Source organism: Capricornis sumatraensis, chromosome 2 (genome assembly GCF_032405125.1).
Source record: "Capricornis sumatraensis isolate serow.1 chromosome 2, serow.2, whole genome shotgun sequence".
In the NCBI taxonomy this organism is placed as follows: Eukaryota; Metazoa; Chordata; class Mammalia; order Artiodactyla; family Bovidae; genus Capricornis; species Capricornis sumatraensis.
This window is the reverse complement of record NC_091070.1, coordinates 220,455,309-220,477,679: the sequence shown is the minus strand read 5'-3', so window position 1 is coordinate 220,477,679 and position 22,371 is coordinate 220,455,309. Positions and strand designations below refer to the sequence as shown.

General features: G+C 63.4%; 1 protein-coding gene across 3 annotated transcripts; it reads right to left on the bottom strand.

Moving 5' to 3' along the window:
* Positions 1 to 483: 483 nt before the first annotated feature.
* AGXT (alanine--glyoxylate aminotransferase) lies at positions 484 to 19,362 on the bottom strand. Of its 3 annotated transcripts, none has more exons than XM_068963815.1 (12): positions 18,565 to 19,362; positions 18,243 to 18,435; positions 16,815 to 16,879; positions 16,100 to 16,200; positions 6,250 to 6,320; positions 5,447 to 5,536; positions 5,259 to 5,343; positions 3,712 to 3,807; positions 3,059 to 3,128; positions 1,879 to 1,974; positions 1,043 to 1,171; positions 484 to 810 (listed from the first exon to the last, which is right to left on the bottom strand). In XM_068963815.1, the coding sequence occupies exons 1-12, from the start codon at positions 18,793 to 18,795 to the stop codon at positions 703 to 705; spliced, it is 1,335 nt and encodes a 444-aa protein (XP_068819916.1). In that variant the 5' UTR covers positions 18,796 to 19,362; the 3' UTR covers positions 484 to 702. The 3 variants fall into 3 exon arrangements, with proteins under 3 accessions (XP_068819916.1, XP_068819917.1, XP_068819919.1); XM_068963816.1 differs by having other exon boundaries at positions 5,447 to 5,512; positions 18,565 to 19,361; XM_068963818.1 differs by lacking the exon at positions 5,447 to 5,536 and having other exon boundaries at positions 18,565 to 19,354.
* Between the last annotated feature and the right edge of the window lie 3,009 nt (positions 19,363 to 22,371).

The window sequence follows — 22,371 nt, the reverse complement described above, 5'->3', positions numbered from 1 at the left end:
ACCCAGGCAGACTCCCAGGGAGGGGCCGGGGCTAGGGGCAGGGGGTCGGGGCGCCAGGCAGGGGCTAGGGGCAGGGGGTCGGGGCGCCAGGCAGGGGGGTTGCAGTCCTGGGGCCCCCTCTGTTGCACACGTGAGCGCAGAGCGGCCCGGGTCTGGGCCCTCCCAGGCTCTCAGGGCCTGCGGGGTGCCGCATGTGTGCCTGGGGCTCCTCAGGGCCTGAGTCCTGCTGTGTGCTCCTGAGCTCTTGGTGCCCTAGCCATAACCCTGTGGCCGCAGGGCCTCTGTGGAGGTGGGGGGAGAGGAGGTGTTTGCAGGTTCAATATCTAGACTCAGACTGTGCAGTGACAGGAACCCCAGGCAGCTGACTGACTCACAAAACCCATCCTCCAGCCCGGATCCTTCCGGCAAGGTTCTGCTCCCTGAATCCAAACCCCCAGCTCAGGTGCAGTCAGGGAGCAGGGATCCACACAGTGACGAATGATGAAGCCACTGCTTTATTGAACCTCCGTAGGAGGCCAGGGACCTATGGGGGCGACAGCTTAAGGGGAGGGGCTGCGGGGCCACGCGGCCACACCAGGAGGCTCCACCGGGAAGGGACGGGCCGCCTGGGCGGGGCAGCCGCTGTCCGCTGCCCGCTGCAGAGTCTATTCAACCAGGGGCCACCCGCCTGCTCCCACAGTGGACGAGGGACAGACAGCCCGCTCACAGCTTGCTGCGGGGGCAGCGCTGCAGGGCCTCCCTCAGGGCCCGGGTCACTCGGTCCACGTTCTCCCGTGTGGCGTTGCCACCCAGCAGGCCGATCCGCAGCACCTGGGGGCAGGGCGGGGGGAGGAGGTCACCTCGGGTGGGGGCCTGGCTGCCACGACTGAGGCTGGCGCAGAGCCGGCTGGCATCCCCCAGTGCGGGAGGAGGGGCAGAGGGTGCCCTCGTCTGAGGTCACTCCCGGCTTCAGAGAAAGGTGTCCCCTTCCTGCTGCCCTGGCCCTCCGTTGGCCACTGGCCTAGGCCTGGGCCTGGAGCACTCACGGCCGCAGGGCCCTTACCTTCCCCGCCGAGGGCCCAAGGCCGCCCGCAATCTCGATGTGGTGGTGGTCCATGATGTACTTGACGATGTCCCTCCAGTCATAGCCCATGGGGACCACCACACTGGTGATGGTGGGCAGCCGGAGTGCCTGCAGGATGCATGGGGCTCGGGCCCCTCATAACAGATGGCAGGCAGCCCCCCTGGCCGGCCTCCAGAGGGGCGGCGGGGAGGGTCGAGCATGGAGGCGGGAGAAAGGGCCCAGACAGCAGGGTTCCCACCCTCCCAGCAGCCACGTCCTCGGACTGGTGCTCAGGGCGGGGCTTCCAGCCTCCAGGGACCACCCTCCCAACCCCGCCCTGTGTCTGCTGTCTGGCAGGTCACACGCTGAACCTCAGGGTGCCTGTCTCATCCAGCACACCCCACCCCAACCCCTTCCAGGCTGGTGTCTGGCCTGGGCTCTGTGAGCCAAGGGGCATCTTCCAGCTCACAGATCACCCACGACTCCAGGCAGGAGGCTTTGTGGGGGGAGTAGGGGCACCCACATAAGTGTCCTGAGATCCAGAGGCCAGAAAACTGTGACCGTGACCGTGACCGTGACTGCCCCCACCCCAGACCCACATATTCAGACGGGGGCTGGAGAGGTGCTCTCCCTCTCCCCACCCCCTCCTGCTGCCCCTGCCCCCGCCCCCTGCCCTCTGACCCCTGCCCTCCGACCCCCTGTTCCCACCCTTGCCCTCTGCCGTCACTCCCTTCCCTTGCCCACTGCCCCTGCCACCTGCCCCTTGCCCTCTGCCCCCGCCCCCCACCCCCTGCCCTCTGACCCCCTGCCCCTGCCCCCTGCCCCGCCCTCCTCACCTGGTCCTTCACGAACAGCTGCAGGCCCAGCCCCTGCAGGCACGTGTGCAGGTACTCAGAGGCCTCGCGGTGCTGCTGCCAGCTGTTCTCCAGGCCCTGGAGGGACGGGTTGCAGGCTGAGGGGCGAGTGGGTTCCCTCCTTGGGGGCCAGAGTGGGAGAAGCTGGCTGGCATTCACAGCAGGGGTGCTCTGGCCTGGGGAGGGTCTCCCCTCCTGTCCTGGACACTGAGCCCCTTGGGAGCCCCCTTGAGCCGCAGGTTTAGGACCCTGACTCTGCCCAAGGGCTGGGCCTCGGCCTTTTGGGGGGAGTGGAAATGGTCTGGAGGCGGAATAGCCTGGGCCCCAGCCGGCGGTTGGGTCCTCCAGGCCCCTGAGAGGGGCGCGCACCTAGCCAGAGGCGGGGGGCTGGCCAGGTGTGGAAAGTGCCCTCCCAGCCCCTGACCCCACAGGCCCTGTTCCGGGGGCCCAGCCTCCCCTGCTTCCAGAGCTCACAGCTGGGGCCCCGCTCTGGAGACCACCCCCCAAGTGTGCAGCCCCAGCCTCTCTGGTGGCACAAGCCAGCCCGAGGCTGGGACAGCCCTGCCCGCCCGGCCCAGGGTGGTGATGAGGTGAGTGGACACAGGGCAGATGTGGTCAGCACAGCATGCAGCCTCACTGAGGCTGGCGGAGGCCCAGGCCTCTCCCTGGCCCCTGGGCTGGCCCCGGGCTGGCCCCTGGGGGCTGTCCCGGTGCGTTTCTGGGCCTCTTGGGTCCCGAGAGTGCGGACACTGCCCCGGTCATGGGCGCCGCCCTGGTGGCGTCACAGCCGCTGACCCGTGCGGCTCCTGCCCTCCTTGGGAGCGGCGGGCACAGCGGGGCTCCTGGAGGGGGTCTCACTCCCCAGCCCTCCCTCGGGCCCGCCCTCTCTCCTTCCCACCTGGCCTCTTGGTTCACAGGCTGCCTCCCCTCTGGGCCCTTGTGTGCGCTTTATTGGGAGCCAGAGGGCAGAACGTGGTCACACCCGTCCCATCACTGTCTGCCCCCAGCCCCGCCCAGAGCCTTCCTGCCCCGGCCTAGTCTCCTCCAGCAAGGGGTCCCAGCCTGAGGGAACCCTGGGGAGGGGCTCTGGGGGCTCCCCAGCCTCACCCTGCGGGACCCAGCTCCAGGCTCCCTGACTGCCCGCCCCCACCCCACCCAGTACCTGCTCCGCCAGGTGGGCCAGGCTCTCCCTCAGGCTGTACAGGCTGATGATGGGGGTGGTGTGGTGGTACCTGGAGCATAGAGGGGGCCCGGGTCAGTGGGCACGGTCGGGCAGTGCCTTGATCTCCCCCAGCCATGGCTGATCGGGGTGGGGGCGGGGCTCTGGGGAGGGGCACCAGCTGGGTCACGGGGGCAGGTGGACGGCAGTGGAGGCCGGGCACTGGGTCCCGCCTGGAGCCCGGGCACTGGGTCCCCCCTGGAGCCCAGTGCCTTGCTGTGACCGCTGGGCAGGGCACAGTTTCTGGGGTCCCTGTCCCCGAGGGTCACGTAAGGGGCTCAGGTTAAGATAAAGTCCTCTCAGAGAGAAGCCTGGGGAGCCCTCCTTTTGAGAAGTGGGTGAAGCGGATGCCCAGGACTGGGAAGCTGTCAGGCCAGGTGTGAAGTGTCTGCAGGAGTGTGAGGACTTCCTGGAGGAGAGGGCCTCATGGAGGGGGGCGGGGACCACGCCTGGGGCCTCGAGGACTGGGGGGACCCCTGAGGGCATTTCAGGCCTGGCACTGGAGAGCCCGTGGCTCCAGCCGGGGTGCAGGGGAATGAAGGCGGGGGCTCCCCCTCCCTGTCAGCCCCTGTTCCCCCCCGGCTTCCCCCACTCACGTCCTGGGCCTGTCATCACAGCCCCAGAAGTTGGCCAGCCACTGGATGTCCAGGTAGAAAGAGACGGGCTTGGTCTTACGAGCATAGATCTTGTTTCTGTGGAGCAAGAACCAGCAACAGTGCCCCTTGTTTCTCAGAAGTGAGCCGGGTTGAGGGTGTTCAGGCCCCCGAGGGTCCAGCCCGTGCCTCTGCCTCGGGGCTGTGAGCCTGTCCCTCGGGACCTGGGCTGGCGCCGCCCACCCGTCTCCTCCTACGGAGTCACCCTGCTCTATGCTCAGGTCAGAGAGACGGATGGGAAGGTCTGCTGCACGGTGAGTTCAAACACAGGAAGACTGCGGAGGGAACCCAGTTTGAGGGAAGCATCAGGGACACTTGTTTGGGAAACTGGGGAAATCTGAGGGCTGCCCTAGCCATGCTGTCTCCAGACTGCCGTTCTAGCCTACAGGCCCAGGACTCGGGCGGCCACACTCCAAGCTCCGGGCAGTCCGCCCGTTGCGGGCTCGCCCCGCAGGCCCAGTCCGCAAGAGCTCCTTCATCGATGTCTATCCTTCGCTGCTACTGCTCCTCCTGAATGCAAGGGTCTTCACGCAAGGATTGATGCTTTCCAGCTGTGGTGCTGGAGAAGACTCTGAGAGTCCCTTGGACTGCAGGGAGATCAAACCAGTCCATCCTAAAGGAAATCAGTCCTTAATATTCATTGGAAGGAATGATGCTGAAGCTCCATTACTTTGGCCACTTGACGGGAAGAGCTGACTCATTGGAAAAGACCCTGATGCTGGGAAAGATGGAAGGCAAAAGGAGAAGGGGACGACAGAGCATGAGACAGCTGGATGGCATCACCAACTCGATGGACATGGGTTTGGGTGGACTCCGGGAGTTGGTGATGGACAGGGAGGCCTGGCGTGCTGCGGTTCATGGGGTTGCAAAGAGTCGGACAAATCTGAGCAACTGAACAGCACCAATACATGAGTCAGACTCCCCTGTCTGTCTCAAGCCTGAAGTAAGGGAGACACGCTCTCAGCAGCCAAGGGCCTCTGTTCAGTGCTGAATGGGCTTTCTGCCCAGTTGTCTGGCCTGTCCCTATGCTAAACGGATGCCAAATGCATAAGACACACAGGTGTACTGGCCCTGAGGTTTTCTCTGTTTGTTCAATACATTCTACAGCGTTTATTGCTCAGTTATCTGTCTGTCCATTTATGTGTTTCAGAAATCTGAACATAGGGTCACCACATGCTCTGTGTTTAATGGTGAAATTTGAATCTAAATCATTTAAAAGTATACCCACAAATAATGGCAGAGGGGAGACTGAGGCTAGAGGCCTGGGAAAGAGCCTCATCTTTCCTGGGGGCAAGTGAAGCTGGGGTTCACTGGAGGGGCCTGGGGACAGCCTGGGAAGAGCCCAGTGCCCCGGGTGGGGAGACCCCGGGCTCCCCAGCAGGCCTCTCCTCCCACTGGGCCTGTCCTCTCCCTCCTTGCCACCCCCCGGGGCAGCAGTCTGACCTTCGATGCCAGTCTGGTCCTGGGTGGGGCGGGCGGGGCTCACTTACTTGGCCTTGTCGCTGAAGGAGATGAGTGAGGTGCCCGGGGGCGCGTTCAGGACCTTCTGGGAGCCCGAGTAGAGGACGTCAATGCCTGCGGGAGAGGGGCATGCTCAGGGGCCGTTCGGGGGGGCAGTCGTGGGGGCGGTTGTGGGGGCCGCCTGGCCCAGCAGATGTTGGGGGAACCTGGGACCCACCATCCAAGCGTGCTGTAGGACCAGACCCCTCTCCTGCAGGCCCAACACCGTTCCAGGCAGGCTGAGCTAACCGGAGGACCCCGCAAGTGTCTGCTCGGCGTGGCAGACCCACGCGGCTGGGGTCAAAGTACAGGCAGAGAGGGTGCGGGTGGCCCAGCGGGGAGGAAAGGTGATGCTCTCACACCTTGAGGTGCCCGCCCACAGGGCGCCCCCACCGCCAGGGCAGTTTACGATACGGGCAGCAGCAGGGGAGGGTGCTGGGCAAGCAGCCGGGGGAAGACGGAGGGCCAGGGCTGGGACCCGAGCCCCGCCCGCCGCCACATCCCAGAGGCTGGGGCCAATGGGAAACCGAGGCCGGGCTGGACGGGGCCCCAGGTCCCTGCCCTGGTTGGCACTGCCCGCGCCTGCCCCGTCAGGGCTCTGGTTGGCACTGCCCGCGCCTGCCCCGTCAGGGCTCTGGTTGGCACTGCCCGTGCCTGCCCTGTCAGGGCTCTGGTTGGCACTGCCCGCGCCTGCCCCGTCAGGGCTCTGATCCTCTCCCGCTGCGTGCCCTGCAGCGCCCCTTCCTCCCTCCCTCTCTCCCTGGCTTGTCCCGGCCCGACGGCCCAGCGGGGACACGGGCTGTGGTCAGTGTGGAGAGCGTCCAGCCCTGGGAGGAGCTGGTGCGTGCCTGGGGGCCTGTGGAGACCCGGCCCCGTGTGGGGCTGACGGACGTGCAGGCCCCGGCACAGGGCACGGGACACCAGCGAGGACTTCTGACCCTCAGGACCCACCGACAGGCTGGGGTGGGGGCACACACTCACCCTGCCGGTCCATGTAGATGGGGGCCCCACCCAGGGATGCCACTGAGTCCACCAGGAGCAGGCACTGGTGCCTGGGGGAGGGCAGTAGAGAGAAGCAGGGGCCTCAGACTCGGCAACCAGCCCTGAGCTGGGACCACGGTCAGCCCCCAGCAGAGCGGATGTCACACTGGGGGCTCAGGATGGCCAGGGCCCCCGGGCGCTAGACCCCGGCTTCCCATACAAGTACTTGACAGGGCCAGCCGGGCAGTCTGTGTCCTGCGGGTCAGCTGGGTACCCTGAGCTCGCAGACCCCAGGGCTGTGTGGGGTCCAGGGAGCTGAGCAGCAGAAGGCTGGCCCTCCGTCTCTCCGGCAGCCCACGGGGCAGACGTTCAGCGCGTGCAGAGGACAGAGTCCAGGAGCAGCCTGAGCTGAGCCTCTGACCCTCCTCCACCCCGCACTTTCCTAGGAGAAGGGCCCAAAGACCGTTCCCTGTGGGCCTCTGGGAATTGTAGCCCAGGTGACACTGGTGAGCGTGGCCCCCTGGACAGGACTCCAGGGGGCAGGTGGTCCTGGTTGGGGCTGTGCCCAGTGGCCCCGTGGCCCCCTTGGGGGACAGCAGGTCTGCCAGGATGATCCAGCCTGGAGGTGGAGTTTCTCTTCTTTCCCCCTGTGGTCAACTGTCCAGAGCAGGGCTCCTGGTCCTGGAAAGGGACCCCGTAGAGGGGTGGGGGCCCTGAGGAAGCCAGTGGAGGGCGGGGGCTTCTCTGGGGCTCTGGGGTCAGGGCAAGGTGGGCAGGCCCTGGGCCCAAGGCTGCAGGGTTGGCATTGAGCCATAACCAGCAGGGAGGGAGGTGGCACTCTGGGGACACCTGATCCTGCTCTCAGATGGGAGGGTACACATAGCCTTTGCCCAGGGCCAGGAGGACCCCAAGAAAACCTGAACCCCACTCCACATGAGAGAGGCGGGGATGAGCCCAGCGGGAAAGGGAGCTGGAACTGCGCTCTTACTTCCTGTGGGGAGGGGCCTGCCAGCACCCCAGCACACCCCACCCTATCCCCAGGCTGGCTCTGAGCTGGGCGTGGCTCTGCCCCCAGCACTGACACTGAGGGCCAGGCTAACCTGAGGGACAGGCTCACTTGAGGGACAGGCTCACCTGAGGGGCAGGCTCACCTGAGGACCAGGTTCACCTGAGGGGCAGGCTCACCTGAGGTGTCAGGCTCACCTGAGGGCCAGGTTCACCTGAGATGCCAGGCTCAACTGAAGGACAGGCTCACCTGAGGGACAGACTCACTTGAGGTGCCAGGATCACCTGAGGGCCAGGTTGACCTGAGGGGACAGGCTCACCTGAAGGGTCAGGCTCACCTGAGGGCCAGGCTCACCTGAGGGGACAGGCTCACCTGAGGGGTCAGGCTCACCTAGGGCCACGCTCAACTGAGGGCCAGGCTCCCCTGAGGGGCAAGCTCCCCTGAGGGCCAGGCTCCGCTGAGGGCCAGGCTCACCTGAGGCCCACGCTCACCTGAGGGGCAGGGTCCCCTGAGGGGCAGGCTCCCCTGAGGAACAGGCTCACCTAAGGAGCCAACCTCACTGGAAGGACAGGCTCACCCGAGGAGCCAGCCTCACCTGAGGGGCAACCTTACCTGACGGCCAGGTTCACCTGAGTGATAAGGCTCACCTGAGGGCCAGGCTCACCTGAGGGGTCTGGCTTACCTGAGGGCCAGTCTCAACTGAGTGCCAGGTTCACTTGAGGGGACAGGCTCACCTGAGGAGTCAGGCTTACCTAGGGGCCAGCCTCACCTCAAGGCCAGGCTCACCTGAGGGCAGGGTTCACCTGAGGGGTCAGGCTCACTTGAAGGCCAGGCTCACCTGAGGGCCAGGCTCACCTGAGGGGCTGGCTCAACTAAGAGGCCAACCTCACCTGTGGGGCTGGCTCACCTAAGAGGCCAACCTCACCTGAGGGACAGGCTCACCTGAGGGTCAGGCTCACCTGAGGGCCAGGCTCGCCTGATGGGACAGGCTCACTTGAGGAGTCAGGCTTACCTGAGGGCCAGGCTCACCTGAGGGACAGGCTCACCTGAGGGGTCAGGCTCACCTGAGGGACAGGCTCACCTGAGGGGCAGGCTCATCTGAGGGGCCAGCCGCACCTAAGGGCCAGCCTCATCTGAGGGCCAGGCTCACTTGAGGGCCAGGATCGCCTGAGGGAACAGGCACACCTGAGGGGTCAGTCTCATCTGAGGACGAGGCTCAGCAGAGGGCCAGGCTCACCTGAGGGGACAGCCTCACCTCAGGGCCTGGCTCATCTGACAGGCAGGCTCACCTGAGGGCCAGGCTCACCTGAGGGACCCACCTCAGCTGAGGGACAGGCTCATCTGAGGGCCAGGCTAACCTGAGGGGCCAACCTAGAATGAGGGACAGGCTCACCTGTGGAGCTAGTCTCACCTGAGGAGCCAATCGCACCTGAGGGGCAGGCTCACCTGAGGGGACAGGCTCACCTGAGGGGTTGGGCACAGTGAGGGGTCCAGCTCACCTGAGGGCCAGGCTCACCTGAGGGGACAGGCACACCTGAGGGCCAGGCTCACCAGAGGGGACAGGCTCACCTGAGGAGTTAGGCTTACCTGAGAGGACAGGCTCACCTGAGGGCCAGGCTCATCTGAGGGCCAGACTCACCACAGGGCCAGGATCAAATGAGGGCTAGGCTCACCAGAGGGCAGGGCTCACCTGAGGGGTCAAGCTCACTTGAAGGCCAGGCTGACCTGAGCGCCAGGCTCACCTGAGGTGCTGGCTCACCTGAGAGGCCAACCTCACCTGAGGGACAGGCTCTCTTGAGGTTCAGGCTCACCTGAGGGCCCAACTTCACCTGAGGGACAGGCTTATCTGAGGAGCCAGCCTCACCAGAGTGGCCAAAATCACCTGAGGGCCAGGCTCACCTGAGGGCCAGGCTCACCTGAGGGCCAGGCTATCTTGAGGGGCCAACTCAAATGAGGGACAGGTTCACCTGATGAGCCAGCCTCACCTGAGGGGCCAACCTTAACTGAGGGCGAGGCTTATCTGAGGGACAGGCTCACCTGAGAGTTCAACCTCATCTGAGGGCCCGGGTCACCTGAGGGGTCAGGCTCACCTGAGTGTCCAGGCTTACCTGAGGGGACAGGCTCTCCTGAGGAGTCAGGCTCCCCTGAGGAGTCAGTCTCACCTGCGAGCCAGGCTCACCTGAGGGGCCAGGCTCACTTGAGGGCCAGGCTCACCTGAGGGCCTGGGTCACCTAAGGGGCAGGCTCACCTGAGGGGCAGGCTCACCTGAGGGACCAACCTCACCTGAGGGACAGGCTCATCTGAGGGCCAGGCTAACCTGAGGGGCCAACCTCACATGAGCGACAGGCTCACCTGAGGGCACAGGCCCACCTGAGCGAACAGTCTCACCTGAGGGGTCAGGCTCACCTGAGGGCCAGGCTCTCCTCAGTGCCAGGCTCAAATGAGGGTCAGGCTCACCTGAGGGCCAGGCTAACCTGTGGAGTCAGGCTCAACTGAGGGGCAGGCTCAAAAGAGGGCCAGGGTAACCTGTGGGGTCAGGATCACCTGAGGGTCAGGCTACCTGAGGGAACAGGCACACCTGAGGGCCAGGCTCACCTGAGGGGACAGGCTCACCAGAGGAGTTAGGCTTACCTGTGGGGACAGGCCCACATGAGGGCCAGGCTCACCTGAGGGCCAGGCTGACCTCAGGGCCAGGATCAAATGAGGGGACAGGCTCACCTGAGGGGACAGTCTCAGCTGAGGAGTCAGGCTCACCTGAGGTGTCAGACTCACCTGTGGGCCAGGCTCACCTGAGGGGCAGGCTCACCTGAGGGGTCAACCTCACCTGAGGACCTGGGTCACCTGAAGAGTCAGGCTCACCTGCGACCTGGCTCACCTGAGGGGCCAGCCTTACCTGAGGGCCAGGCTCACCTGAGGGCCAGGCTACCTGAGGGCAGGGCTCACCTGAGGGGCCAGGCTTACCTGTGGAGTCAGGCTTACCTCAAGGCCAGGCTTACCTCAGGGCCAGGCTCACCTGAAGGGTCAGGCTCATCTGAGCATCAGGCTCACCTGAGGGGTCAGGCTCATCTGAAAACCAGGCTCAGGTGAAGGGCAGGCTCACCTGAGGGGATAAGCTCACTTGAGGAGTCAGGCTTACCTGAGGGCCAGGCTCACCTGAGAGGTCAGGCTCTCCTGAGGGTCAGGCTCACCTGAAGGCCAGGCTCACCTGAGGGCCAGGCTGACCTGAGAGGTCAGGCTCTCCTGAGAGGTCAGGCTCTCCTGCAGGGTCAGGCTCACCTGAAGGCCAGGCTCACCTGAGGGCCAGGCTCACCTGTGGGGTCAGGCTCTCCTGAGGGGTCAGGCTCACCTGAGGGCCAGGCCAACCTGAAGGGCGAATCTAACCTGAGGGCCCAGGTCACCTGAGGGATCAGGCTCACCTGAGGGCCAAGCTCACTTGAGAGGACAGGCTCACCTGAGGAGTCAGGCTCACCTGAGGGGACAGGCTCACCTGAGGGGACAGGCTCAGCTGAGGAGTCAGGCTCACCTGAGGGGACAGGCTCAGCTGTGGGCCAGGCTCATCTGAGGGGCCAGCCTCACCTGAGGGCCTGGCTCACCTGAGGGCCAGGCTCACCTGAGGGACAGGTTCACCTGAGGGGCAGGCTTACCTGAGGGGCCAACCTCACCTGAGGGACAGGCTCACCTGAGGGGACAGGCTAGCCTGAGGTGTAAGGCTCACCTGAGGTCCAGGCTCACCTGATGGCCAGGCTCACCTGAGGGTCAGGCTCCCTGGAGGGCCAGGCTAACCTGAAGGGCAGGCTCACCTGAGTGATAGGCTCAACTGAGGTGTCAGGCTCACCTGAGGGCCAGGCTCAGCTGAGGGGTCAGGCTCACCTGAGGGGCCAACCTCACCTGAGGGCCAGGCTCACCTGAGGGACAGGTTCACCTGAGGGGCAGGCTCACCTGAGGGCCAGTTCATCTGGGAGAGAGGCTCACTTGAGCAGCCATCCTCACCTGAGGGACCAGGTTCACCTGACTGGTCAGACTCAAATGAAGGCCAGGCTCACCTGAGGGGTCAAGCTCATCTGAGCACCAAGCTCACCAGAGGGGACAGGCTCACCTGAGGGGTCAGGCTCACCTAAGGGCCATGCTCACCTGAGGGGACAGGCTCACCTGAGGAGTCAGGCTTACCTGAGTGCCAGGCTGAACTGAGAGGCAGGCTCACCTGAGGGGCAAGGTCACCTGAGGGCAAGGCTCACCTGAGGGGCTAACATCACCTGAGGGACAGGCTCACCTGAGGGCCAGGCTTACCTGACGAGCCAACCTCACCTGAGGGACAGACTCAACTGAGGAGGCAGCCTCAGCTGAATGGCCAATCTCACCTGAGAGACAGGCTCACCTGAGGAGCAACCCTCACCTGAGGGGCCAATCTCACCTGAGAGACAGGCTCACCTGAGGAGCAACCCTCACCTGAGGGGCCAACCTCACCTGAGGGCCAGACTCACCTTAGGGCCTGGCTCACCTGAGGTTTCAGGCTCATCTGAGGGGCAGGCTCACCTGAGGGGCAAACCTCACCTGAGAGACAGGCTCCCCTGAGGAACAAGCCTCACCTGAGGGGCCAACCTCATCTGAGGGCCAGGTTCACCTGAGGGTCAGGCTCACCTGAGGGTCAGGCTCACCTGAGGGCCAGTCTCACCTGAGGAGTCAGGCTCACCTGAGGGGCCAGGCTCACCTGAGGATTCAGGCTCACCTGAGAGAACAGACTGACCTGAGGAGTCAGGCTCAACTGAGGGGCCAGCCTCACCTGTTGCCCAGGCTCACCTGAGGGGCCAACCTGACCTGAGGGCCAGGCTCACCTGAGGGGCCAACCTCACCTGAGGGACAAGTTCACCTGAGGTCCAGGCTCACCTGAGCCAATCTCACTGGAGGAACAGGTTCACTTGAGGGGTCAGGCTCACCTGAGGGCCAGGTTCAACTGAGGTGACAGGCTCACCTGAGAATTTAGGCTTTCATGAGGGCCAGGCTCACCTGAGTTTACAGGCTCACCTGAGGAGTCAGTCTTACCTGAGAGCCAGGCTCACCTGAGTGCCAGTTTCACCTAAGGGAACAGGCTCACATGAGGGGTTAGGCTCACATGAGGGACCAGGCTCATCTGAGGGTTCAGGCTCACCTGAGGAGTCAGGCTTACCTGAGGGCCAGGCTCACCTGAGGGCGAGGCTCACCTGAGGGGTCAGGCTCGCCTGAGGGGTCAGGCTCATCTGAAGAGCGAACATCACCTGAGGGCCGGGTTCACCTGAGGGGCCAAGCTCACCTGAGGAGCAAACATCACCTGAGGGCCCGGTTCACCTGAGGGATTAGGCTCACCTGAGTTCCAGGCTCACTTGAGAGGACAGGCTCACCTGAGGACCAGCCTTACCTGAGGAGTCAAGCTTAGCTGAGGGCCAGGCTCACCTGAGGGTGAGGCTCACCTGAGGGCCAGGCTCTCCTGAGGGGTCAGGCTCATCTGAAGAGCAAACATCACCTGAGGGCCCGGTTCACCTGAGGGCCAGGCTCACCTGAGGGTGAGGCTCACCTGAGGGGTCAGGCTCTCCTGAGGGGTCAGGCTCATCTGAAGAGCGAACATCACCTGAGGGCCCGGTTCACCTGAGGGATTAGGCTCACCTGAGTTCCAGGCTCACTTGAGAGGACAGGCTCACCTGAGGACCAGCCTTACCTGAGGGGCCAACCTCACCTGAGGGCCAGGCTCACCTGAGGGTCAGGCTCACCTGAGGGGACAGGCTCACCAGAGGTATAAGGTTCACCTGGGGGTCAGGCTCACCAGAGGGCTAGGCTCACCTGAGAGTCAGGCTACCCAGAAGGCCAGGCTCTCCTGAGGTGCCAACTAACCTGAGGGCCTGGCTCACCTGAGGGGCCAGCCTCACCTGAGGGATAGGCTTACCTGTGGGGCCGGCTTTTCTGAGGGGCCAGGATCACCTGAGGGCCAGGCTCACCTGAGGGCCAGGCTCACCTGAGGGGCCAGCCTCACCTGAGGGCCAGGCTCACCTGAGGGTTCAGGCTCACTTGAGTTGCAGGCTCAACTGAGGCTCAGGCTCACCTGAAGGGTCAGGCTCACCTGGGTCCAGGCTCACCTGAGGGGCCTTCTTCACCTTAGGGACAGGCTTATCAGAGGGCCAGGCTTACCTGAGGGGCTAACCTCATCTGAGTGACAGGCTCACCTGAGGGCCAGGCTCACCTGAAGGGCCAACATTATGAGGTACAGGCTCACCATAGGAGCCAGCCTCATCTGAGGGGCCAACCTCACCTGAGGGCCAGAGTCACCTGAGCGGTCAGGATCACCTGAGTGCCAGGCTCACCTGAGGGCCCAGGCTCACCTGAGGGGACTTGCTCACCTGAGGAGTAAGGCTTACCTGAGGGGCCAGGCATACGTGCGGGGTCAGGCTCACCTGAGGGGCAGGCTCACCTGAGGGGCCAACCTTACCTGAGAAACAGGCTACCTGAGGGCCAGGCTCACCTGAGGGCCAGCCTCACCTGAAGGTTCAGGCTCACCTGAGTTGCAGGGTCACCTGAGGGGCAGGCTCACCTGAGGGGCCAACCTTACCTGAGGAACAGGCTACCTGAGGGTCAGGCTCACCTGTGGGGCCAACCTCACCTGAGGGCCGGGCTCACCTAAGGAGACAGGCTCACCTGAGTAGTCAGGCTTACCTCAGGGCCAGGCTCACCTGATGGCCAGGCTCACCTGAGGGGACAGGCTCACCTGAGGAGTTAGTCTTACCTCAGGGCCAGGCTCACCTGAGGGCCAGGCTCACCTGAGGGGACAGGCTCACCTGAGGAGTTAGTCTTACCTCAGGGCCAGGCTCACCTGAGGGCCAGGCTCACCTGAGAAGCTAGCCTCACCTGAGGGGACAGGCTCACCTGAGGGCCAGGCTCACCTGATGGTACAGGCTCACCTGAGAAGTCAGGTTTATCTGAGGGCCAGGCTCACCTGATGGTACAGGCTCACCTGAGAAGTCAGGCTTATCTGAGAGCCAGTCTCACCTGAGGGCCAGGCTCACCTGATGGCCAGGCTTACCTGAGGGGACAGGCTCACCTGAGGAGTTAGGCTTACCTCAGGGCCAGGCTCACCTGAGGGCCAGGATCAGCTATGGGGTCAGGCTACCTGAGGGCCAGGCTCACCTGTGGGGTCAGGCTCACCTGATGGGCCAGGCTCACCTGAGAGGCTAGCCTCACCTGAGGGCCAGGCTCACCTGGTGGTACAGGCTCACCTGAGAAGTCAGACTTACCTGAGAGCCAGTCTCACCTGAGGGCCAGGCTCACCTGATGGGCCAGGCTCACCTGAGGGGCCAGGCTCACCTGAGGGATCAGCCTCACCTGAGGGCCAGGCTCACCTGATGGGCCAGGCTCACCTGAGGGGCCAGCCTCCCCTGAGGGCCAGGCTCACCTGAGTGTACAGGCTCACTTGAGGAGTCAGGCTTACCTGAGGGCCAGGCTTACCTGAGGGCTAGGCTCATATGAGTGGCAGGCTAACCTGAGGTGTCAGGCTCACCTGACGGACAGGCTCACCTGGGGAGCAAGCCTCACCTGAGGGGCCAACCTCACCAGAGGGACAGGGTCACCTGAGGGGTCAGGCTCTACTGAGGGACAGGCTTACCTGAGGGGACAGGCTCACTTGAGGGACAGGCTCATCTGAGGGCCAACCTCACCTGAGGGACAGGCTCGCCTGAGGGCCAGGCTCACCTGAGGGCCTGGCTCACCTGAGGGTACAGGCTCACCTGAGAAGTCAGGCTTACCTGAGGGCCAGGCTCATCTGAGAGCCAGGCTCACCTGATGGGCCAAGCTCACCTGAGGGGCCAGCCTCACCTGAGGGCCAGGCTCACCTGTGGTCCAGGCTCACCTGAAGGCACAGGCTCACCTGAGGGCCAGGCTCACCTGAGGACCAGGCTCACCTGAGGCGCCAACCTCACCTGAGGGACAGGCTCACCTGAGGAGTAAGCCTCACCTGAGGGGCCAACCTTAACAGAGGGACAGGGTCACCTGAGGGGCAGGCTCACCTGAGGGGTCAGGCTCACCTGAGGGCCAGGCTCACCTGAGGCATCAGGCTCACCTGAGGGGCAAGCCTCACCTGAGGAATAGGCTTTCCTGTGGGGCCAGCTCACCTGAGGGCCAGGCTCACCTGAGGAGCTAGCTTCACCTGAGTGCCAGGCTCACCTGAGGGGTCAGGCTCACCTGAGGACCAGGCTCACCTGAGGGGCCTGCTTCACCTGAGGGCCAGGCTCTCCTTAAGTGTCAGGCTCACCTGAGGGGTCAGGCTCACCTGAGGCATCAGGCTCACCTGAGGGGCAAGCCTCACCTGAGGAATAGGCTTTCCTGTGGGGCCAGCTCACCTGAGGGCCAGGCTCACCTGAGGAGCTAGCTTCACCTGAGTGCCAGGCTCACCTGAGGGGTCAGGCTCACCTGAGGACCAGGCTCACCTGAGGGGCCTGCTTCACCTGAGGGCCAGGCTCTCCTTAAGTGTCAGGCTCACCTGAGGGGTCAGCCTCACCTGAGGGGCAGGCTCACCTGAGAGGCAGGCTCACCTGAGGGGTCAGGCTCACCTAAGGGGACAGGCTCACCTGAGGGACAGGCTCATCAGAGGGCCAGGCTCACCTGAGGGGCCCACCTCACCTGAGGGACAGGCTCACCTGAGGAGCCAGCCTCACCTGAGGGGCCAACCTCACCTGAGGGACAGGCTCACCTGAGAGATAGGCTCACTTGAGGGCCACACTCACCTGAGGGCCAGGCTCACCTGTGGGCCAGGCTCACCAGAGGACCAGGCTCACCTTAGGAACAGGCTCACCTGTGGTCCAGGCTCACCTGTGGGTATGGGATTACCTGTGACAGAGCTCCCCATAGCCATCGAGGGGCTGCAGTACACCGGTGGACGACTCTCCATGGGCCAGGAACAGGAGCACTGGCTTGTGCTGGGCCAGGGCCTGAGGTCGGAAGTGACAGCCTGAGGCAGAGCCAGCAGGGCAGGGGCCTCCCCCGGTCTGAAGCCCTCACATCAAGACTGTCCTTTCAGGGCAGGACGAGGCCTGCCCCAGACACTGCCGCCCCACAGACGGCCCCATAGATGGCCAGATCTGGGCAGCGGGTCCAGACACTCCTCCAGCCCCACCTGTGCTGGCAAGGCTGGGCATCTCGGGTCTGGGAGGAGGGCTTGTTCCAAGACGACGTGGACTTTCCTCCTAAGGAGCCAGAGCCTCAGCCCCCAACCGCATCCTCCTGGGGCCAGTGTGAGGTCGGCCCAGTTCTGGGCTGGTTGGGCTGATCCTGCCCGACAGCGGGGGCTAGCACCCCGAGATTCAGGCATGGCCTGCTCCCCGCTCTCACTCCTGCCCCTGCACCCTGCCACGGCCTGGGTCCTGACCTAGCTTCCTTGGGGAGCAGAACCCTCCCGGTCAAACTCCCACCTGCCCCAGGTGTGGGAAATCTTTCAGGGCTGGGAAGCTGGCCTCAGAAGCCCCGGGGACCCGCCATGGCCCCCTCCCCACCCTGAGCCGGCCCAGCTGACTGGCCCCTCCCTGGGCCATTGCGTCCCCCGTACCTCCTCCACCTCCTGTAGAGTGAAGTGGCCTCCAGGCGCCTTGACCATCGGGCACACGCGGGCTCCTGGGGGCAATGTGAGTGGTGAGCGCCCCCGCACACAGGTGGGGACCAGCACTGGGGATATGGTGTGCTGAGCAGGTGGGCCCTGTGGGGGCCATCCACACCAGCCCAGCCGCTGCCCAGGGAGGAGCTTGGGGTGTGTTCAGTGAATCCAGGCGCTGCGGCACGTGGGTGGGAGCAGGTCCCTCAGCTCTCGGCCCCCTGCTCTGGCCTCCTTCCCTGAGCCCAGCCAAGCGGGGGCATCCCTGTCCCTTGCAGCCCTCCCCACAGACAAAGTGCGGATCTGTGCAGGGCTGAGCTTCAGAGGGTGACATCAGAGGGTGACTTTGGAGTGTGACATCAGAGGTGACTTCAGAGCACGACATCAGAGGGTGACATCAGAGGTGACTTTAGAGGATGACATCAGAGGTGACTTCAGAGCATGACATCAGAGGGTGACTTCAGGGTGTGACATCAGAGGGTGACTTCAGAGGGTCCACAGCGTTCGATGAAGGACTGAATGGATGAGGGAGGCCTGAGCAGGCTTTGCCCTCTTTGTGGCCTGGGGGGTCCAAGAAGGCAGGCCCTTGTCCTGCTCCCCATGCACAGCAGACCCCCAGTCTCATATGCAGGAGGCAGGGAGGCCCAAGACCACCCCAGAGCCCCAGCCCGGGGATGTGGGGTGAGGTGGGGAGCCCCAGGCCAGGTGGGTGCCTTGCCCAACCCGGGGTCCCTTCTTAAAGCCAGTGTGTAGACCGGAGGGGCCCTGGCGAGGGTTCAAGACTCTCTCGGGCTGTCAGGGGTTGTCCATTGACCTGGACCAAATGCAGCCGCGTGTGGAGCTGACCAGCCAGGAGGTTCACGACGTTTCCAAACCACGGTCAATCATTAAACCCAAAGCACACTCGGGCTCCGACTTTTGTCTGCCTCTCAAGAAAATATTACTCCAGACTGCAAACTCTGTCCCTACCTCAGCATTTTGCAGCTCCAGAAGCTGCTTCTGAGATTTTACAGGAGATGCAGCTTCTGGAACTTTGTCCTGTGACAGAGGTGGGGCTGGCCCCTAAAGACCTCAGAGAGCTGGGGGGTGGTCCCCTGGGTTTGAGCTAAGATCAGAGGACACCCTGCAGTGCCGACCCCTCCGTGGGCTCCGGAAACTGCTGACCCCAAGTTCCAAGACAGCATGGGGTGGGGCCCTGGAGCATCCTGGGAGGAGGCAGCAGGCCGGCAGGAGGTGGAGGCATGAAGCGTGGGGAGGGGGTAGCTTCCACCTGGGGAGGGCCTGAGGTTGGTAGCCGGACCTGGGTGCTTCCAGGCTTCACGCTGGGGCGGGAGGCCTTGGGGAAGGATGCAATGAGGGGGCACACCCCCCCGCCCCATCTCTTACCGATGCGCTCCGCAATGTCCTGGGCCCGCTGCCCCCAGATGCCGCTGACCCCGACCAGGAAGGAGTCACCTGGCTCCAGCAGGTTGAACAGGGCAGCCTCCAGGGCGCAGTGCCCGGAGCCGCTGATGGCCAGGCTGAGGGGGTTCCTGGTCTGGAACACGTACTGGATGCCTTGCTTGATCTCATCCATGATCTGGAGGTGGTGGACACATGGCTCACAGCCTCCCCGCTCCCATGCCCGGGAGGAGGCCGCCCAGGGACCGGGGCCGGGTCCCCAGTGACTGGCTGCCCCGGGACAGGGGCCGAGACCCCGGTGACTGACCTGGTACACCTCCTGATGCATGTGTCCAAGCACCGGCAGCCCCCCGGCCGCCATGACGCGGGGGGTCAGGTTGGAGGGGCCGGGCCCCAGCAGAAGCCGGCTGGGGATGAACAGCGGTTTGCTCAGGGCCGCTGGGGGGGCCACCAGCAGCGAGCGGGAGGCCATAGTCCTCACCCAGCCTGCTGTCCTGTGTCCCAGGACCGCCCTGGCTTCGGTCAGTGCCCAGAGCATTTCCCAGCAGCCCCTGTGCTGGATGACCAGGCACCGCAGGGCACCAGAGTGTCCAGGAGGCGAGCCTGGTGGGGGGGTTTCCGCTCCACCCCCTGCCTTTGCTGTTGTCGTTGTTACCTGACCGTTATCAATGTCTGTCTTGCATGTAAAGGCCTGGCAGCAGGGGTGTCTGGGGAGGAGCTGGCAAAGTCCAGTCAGCGAGAACAGGACAGAGCTGAGCGAGCTGGCCTCTGCCCTCCAGCCCTCCCCCGCTCTGTCCCCAGGGACTCCCAGCCCCGTGAGGCTGGCTGGCGCAGAGCGCCCCCATGTTTCACGAATAGGACCAGAGACCCAGCATTTCCGATTTGGTGGGCCTACTGGTTGTGTTAAAAGTTCTCAGCCCCGCTGTGGTGGTGAGGAAGCTGTCCCGGGGTGTGGGCCTGTGCCAGTGACGCTTGAGTGACAGAAGGAGCCGTGGGCCAGATTCAGCCCAGGGCCAGAGCTTGCTGACTCTCGCTCAGCTCTTGGAAAAACCCACTTCAGAAATACAGATGTCCTTTTGTGTCGTTTCTTTTTGATTCCGCATATAAGGGATGCCGTACAACATTTCTCCTTCTGTCTCACGCCGCTCAGTACAGCAGTCTCCAGGTCCACCCACGGGGCTGCACACGGCACTCTTGCGCTCTTTTCAACGGCTGCGTGATACCCACTGTGTGACCACCGTGTCTTCTGTGCCCACTCACCCGTTGGTGGGCGTTTAGGTTGCTTCTGTGTCCTGACTTCTGAGGACAAACTGCGATGAACATCGGGTGCGCGTATCCTTTCAGACCACGCTTTCCTCCGGGTGTAAGCCCAGGAGTGGAATTGCCGGTCCCATCGTAGCTCTATTTCTAGATTTTTAAGGCACCTCCATACTGTTTTCCATAGGGGTGTACCAATTAACATTCTGACCACAGACAGACTCACAGACTTAGAGAACAAAGTCATGGTTTCCAGGAAGGAAGGATGGGGGAAGGGGTAGTTAGGGAGTTTGGGATTTACCTGTGTGTGCCTTCTTAGTCACTTAGTCGTGTCCAACTATTTGAGACCCCAGGGACTGTAGCCCGCCATGCTCCTCTTTCCATGGGATTCTCTGGGCAAGAATACGGGAGCAGGTGGTCATTCTCTTCTCCAGGGGATCTTCCATCGAATCCAGGTCTCCTACATTGCAGGCAGATTCTTTACCATCTGAGCCACCAGAGAAGCCTGGGATTTACACGCACACACTGCTGTAACCAACTAGGACCTCCGGTACAGCACAGGGAACTCTGCTCAATGTTCCGAGGCAGCCTGGATGGGAGGGAAGTTGGGGAGAATGGGTACGTGTATACGTGTGGCTGAGTCCTTCGCTGGCCACCTGAAACTGTCACAACACTGTTAATGGGCTAAACTCCAAGATAAATAAAAAGCTTTCTGAAAAGCAGCTAAGAAGGAAGTGTGTGTGCTCCACGTGCACACGCGGGCACGTGTCCTTCCCGACCCTTTGGAATAAGCATTTCCTCTGCAGGGTCCTGTTGTGCAGTCTCCATGCACATAACCAAGGGGTGCTTGCTGGGGGTCTCCTCAGCTCCTGAGTTGGCAGGCGAGCAGAATAAGTGCAACCACGAGCGCTGCCGCAGGGGCCAGGCCCAGGTGAGGGCCGCCTGCCCAGCAGAGCCGCTGCTGGGCCATCGGAGGAGCCCTGCACTGCGGGTGCCCAGGCCACGGAGGCACCGACCAGGTGTCCTGAGAGTAGACCCTGCTCCATCCAGACCGCGGGGGCCCGGGTTGGAGCTCGCTGGGGGCTTCCTCTTCTGGGTTCCAGGATCTGACGCCGGGGCCACAGCAACCAGGGAAGCAGTGCAGCTTCCGCACTGGACACGGAGGCAGCCACGCTCCCCAGGGCCTGCGCGCGACCTTACTCCACAGGGCCTCGCCTCCCAGCTCTGCGGAACCCCTGCATTCAGCACTTCTGAATATTTGTCTGGTGCCCTGGGGCAGAGGGACTCCACGAGCTTTAACCAGGCTGGACAGTCAAAGCCTGAGCCCCTGGGGGACTTCATACCCCTGCTGGGTGTGGGTACTCTATCACTCTGATGGATGGACAGACCCAGGGGACAGGCCCTGAGTGGTGGACAGACAGCAACTCGGGGCAGCTTCAAGGAAGGGGCCGGGCACCGCTGCTTAGCCTGGTCCTGTCCTGCACAGGGGAGTCCAGTGGGCACCCCCTCCCTCTCCCGCTCACTCTCCTGATGCCTTACCCCCTTGCTTACCAGCCCTCGCTCTGGACCAGGACCCAGTCTGGTTGCTCCAACCAAGGCGGCATCACAGAAAGAGAAGCAGGAGGCCCTGCTGGTGCCAGCGGTGGGTGAGGGTGTGAGCAGAGGGCCCGGGCAGCCTCCTGGGAGCCGAGAGGAGAAGCCAAACAGGGCCAAGAGCCCGGAGGAGGGGACACCCCCCAGGGGCTTCCGGAGGAGGTCGTGGGGGCTTCCTGGCTGGGTCTTGGCAGAGGGAGAGGCGGGCCCACCCCAGGGCCTGCCAGGAGGAGCGGAGCTCGGGGCCTGGGCACAGAGGCACAGGCCCCGTGGGAGCCGGCAGTCTCAGGGACAGCTGTGCCATGGCGTCTGGGACCTGGTGCCAGCCTGGGCCTCCGAGGTCTCAGCTGGTCAGCCCTGCCCAGCCTGGTGCTGACCTGACCTGCCACAGGGGAGGAGGCTTCTGCCTTAGGGGGTCCCAGGTCACAGCTTGTCCACCCTGGGGGTCTCCGGCCTGTGGGACCAGGGTGCTTACGCCCTGGCATACTTGCCTGCAGCCCCTCAGGGCTCTGGACTCCCACTTGGCCACCGTCTGCCCACCGGGATCCAATCACTGGGCCTCCCCCATGGCTGCCACCTGAACATGCCGCCCTCAATCCAGTCTAACAGGGCCATCTGTGCCTTTGCATGTACCGTCCCCTCCCTGGGGGCCTGTCCTGTGTTCACATGTGCTCTCCCCTCCCTGGGGACCTGTCCTGTGTTTGCATGTACTTGCCGGGGTCCAGCCCCGGTGGATCCAGGGTAATTCGAAGGGGAGACAGAGTAGGCGTCCTAGGAAAAAACTTATTTAATTACAGATATATAGAGAGAATAGAAACGGATAGTGTAGTAGGAAAATTAGTGGAGAAAAGGAGGCTGAACAACTTGGTTTATGTGGAATACCAATCACCACCTATGTAGGCCACAAGCGTCTTTCCGTTTTCCCAAAGGAGAGGAGGCACTGAGGCCTCCCCGGTCTGATCTTAGAAGCCCAGGCAGAATTAGCAGGTGTGGTGAGTACCCACGTACCAGATGGGAATTCAGCCAGAAGGGGAGAGAAAGACACAGGGGAATCAGTCTTTCCAGAAACTGATCCAATTTCTTTATTTTTCAGGTTTGCTTATATACTTTTTGTTATACATAGGGATGAATACAGAGTCACGCGGGGGTCAGCAGACCTGACCCTTGTCACAATCAGGTGCTTCATATAAAATTATACAAAGGTCTTAGGGGTTTTACATCATCTTCTGGCCATGAGGCCTGCTGACATTTTATGGCCCTTTCT

What these genes read in the sequence shown, in the direction of transcription:
- AGXT (XM_068963815.1), bottom strand. Translation starts at nt 18,795, where the DNA reads ATGCTCTGGGCACTGACCGAAGCCAGGGCGGTCCTGGGACACAGGACA. An exon ending in TGCATCAGGAGGTGTACCAG is followed by an intron (nt 18,436 to 18,564) that starts GTCAGTCACCGG and finishes CACCACCTCCAG; the next exon opens with ATCATGGATGAGATCAAGCA. An exon ending in TTGGGCCCTCGGCGGGGAAG is followed by an intron (nt 811 to 1,042) that starts GTAAGGGCCCTG and finishes CCCTGCCCCCAG; the next exon opens with GTGCTGCGGATCGGCCTGCT.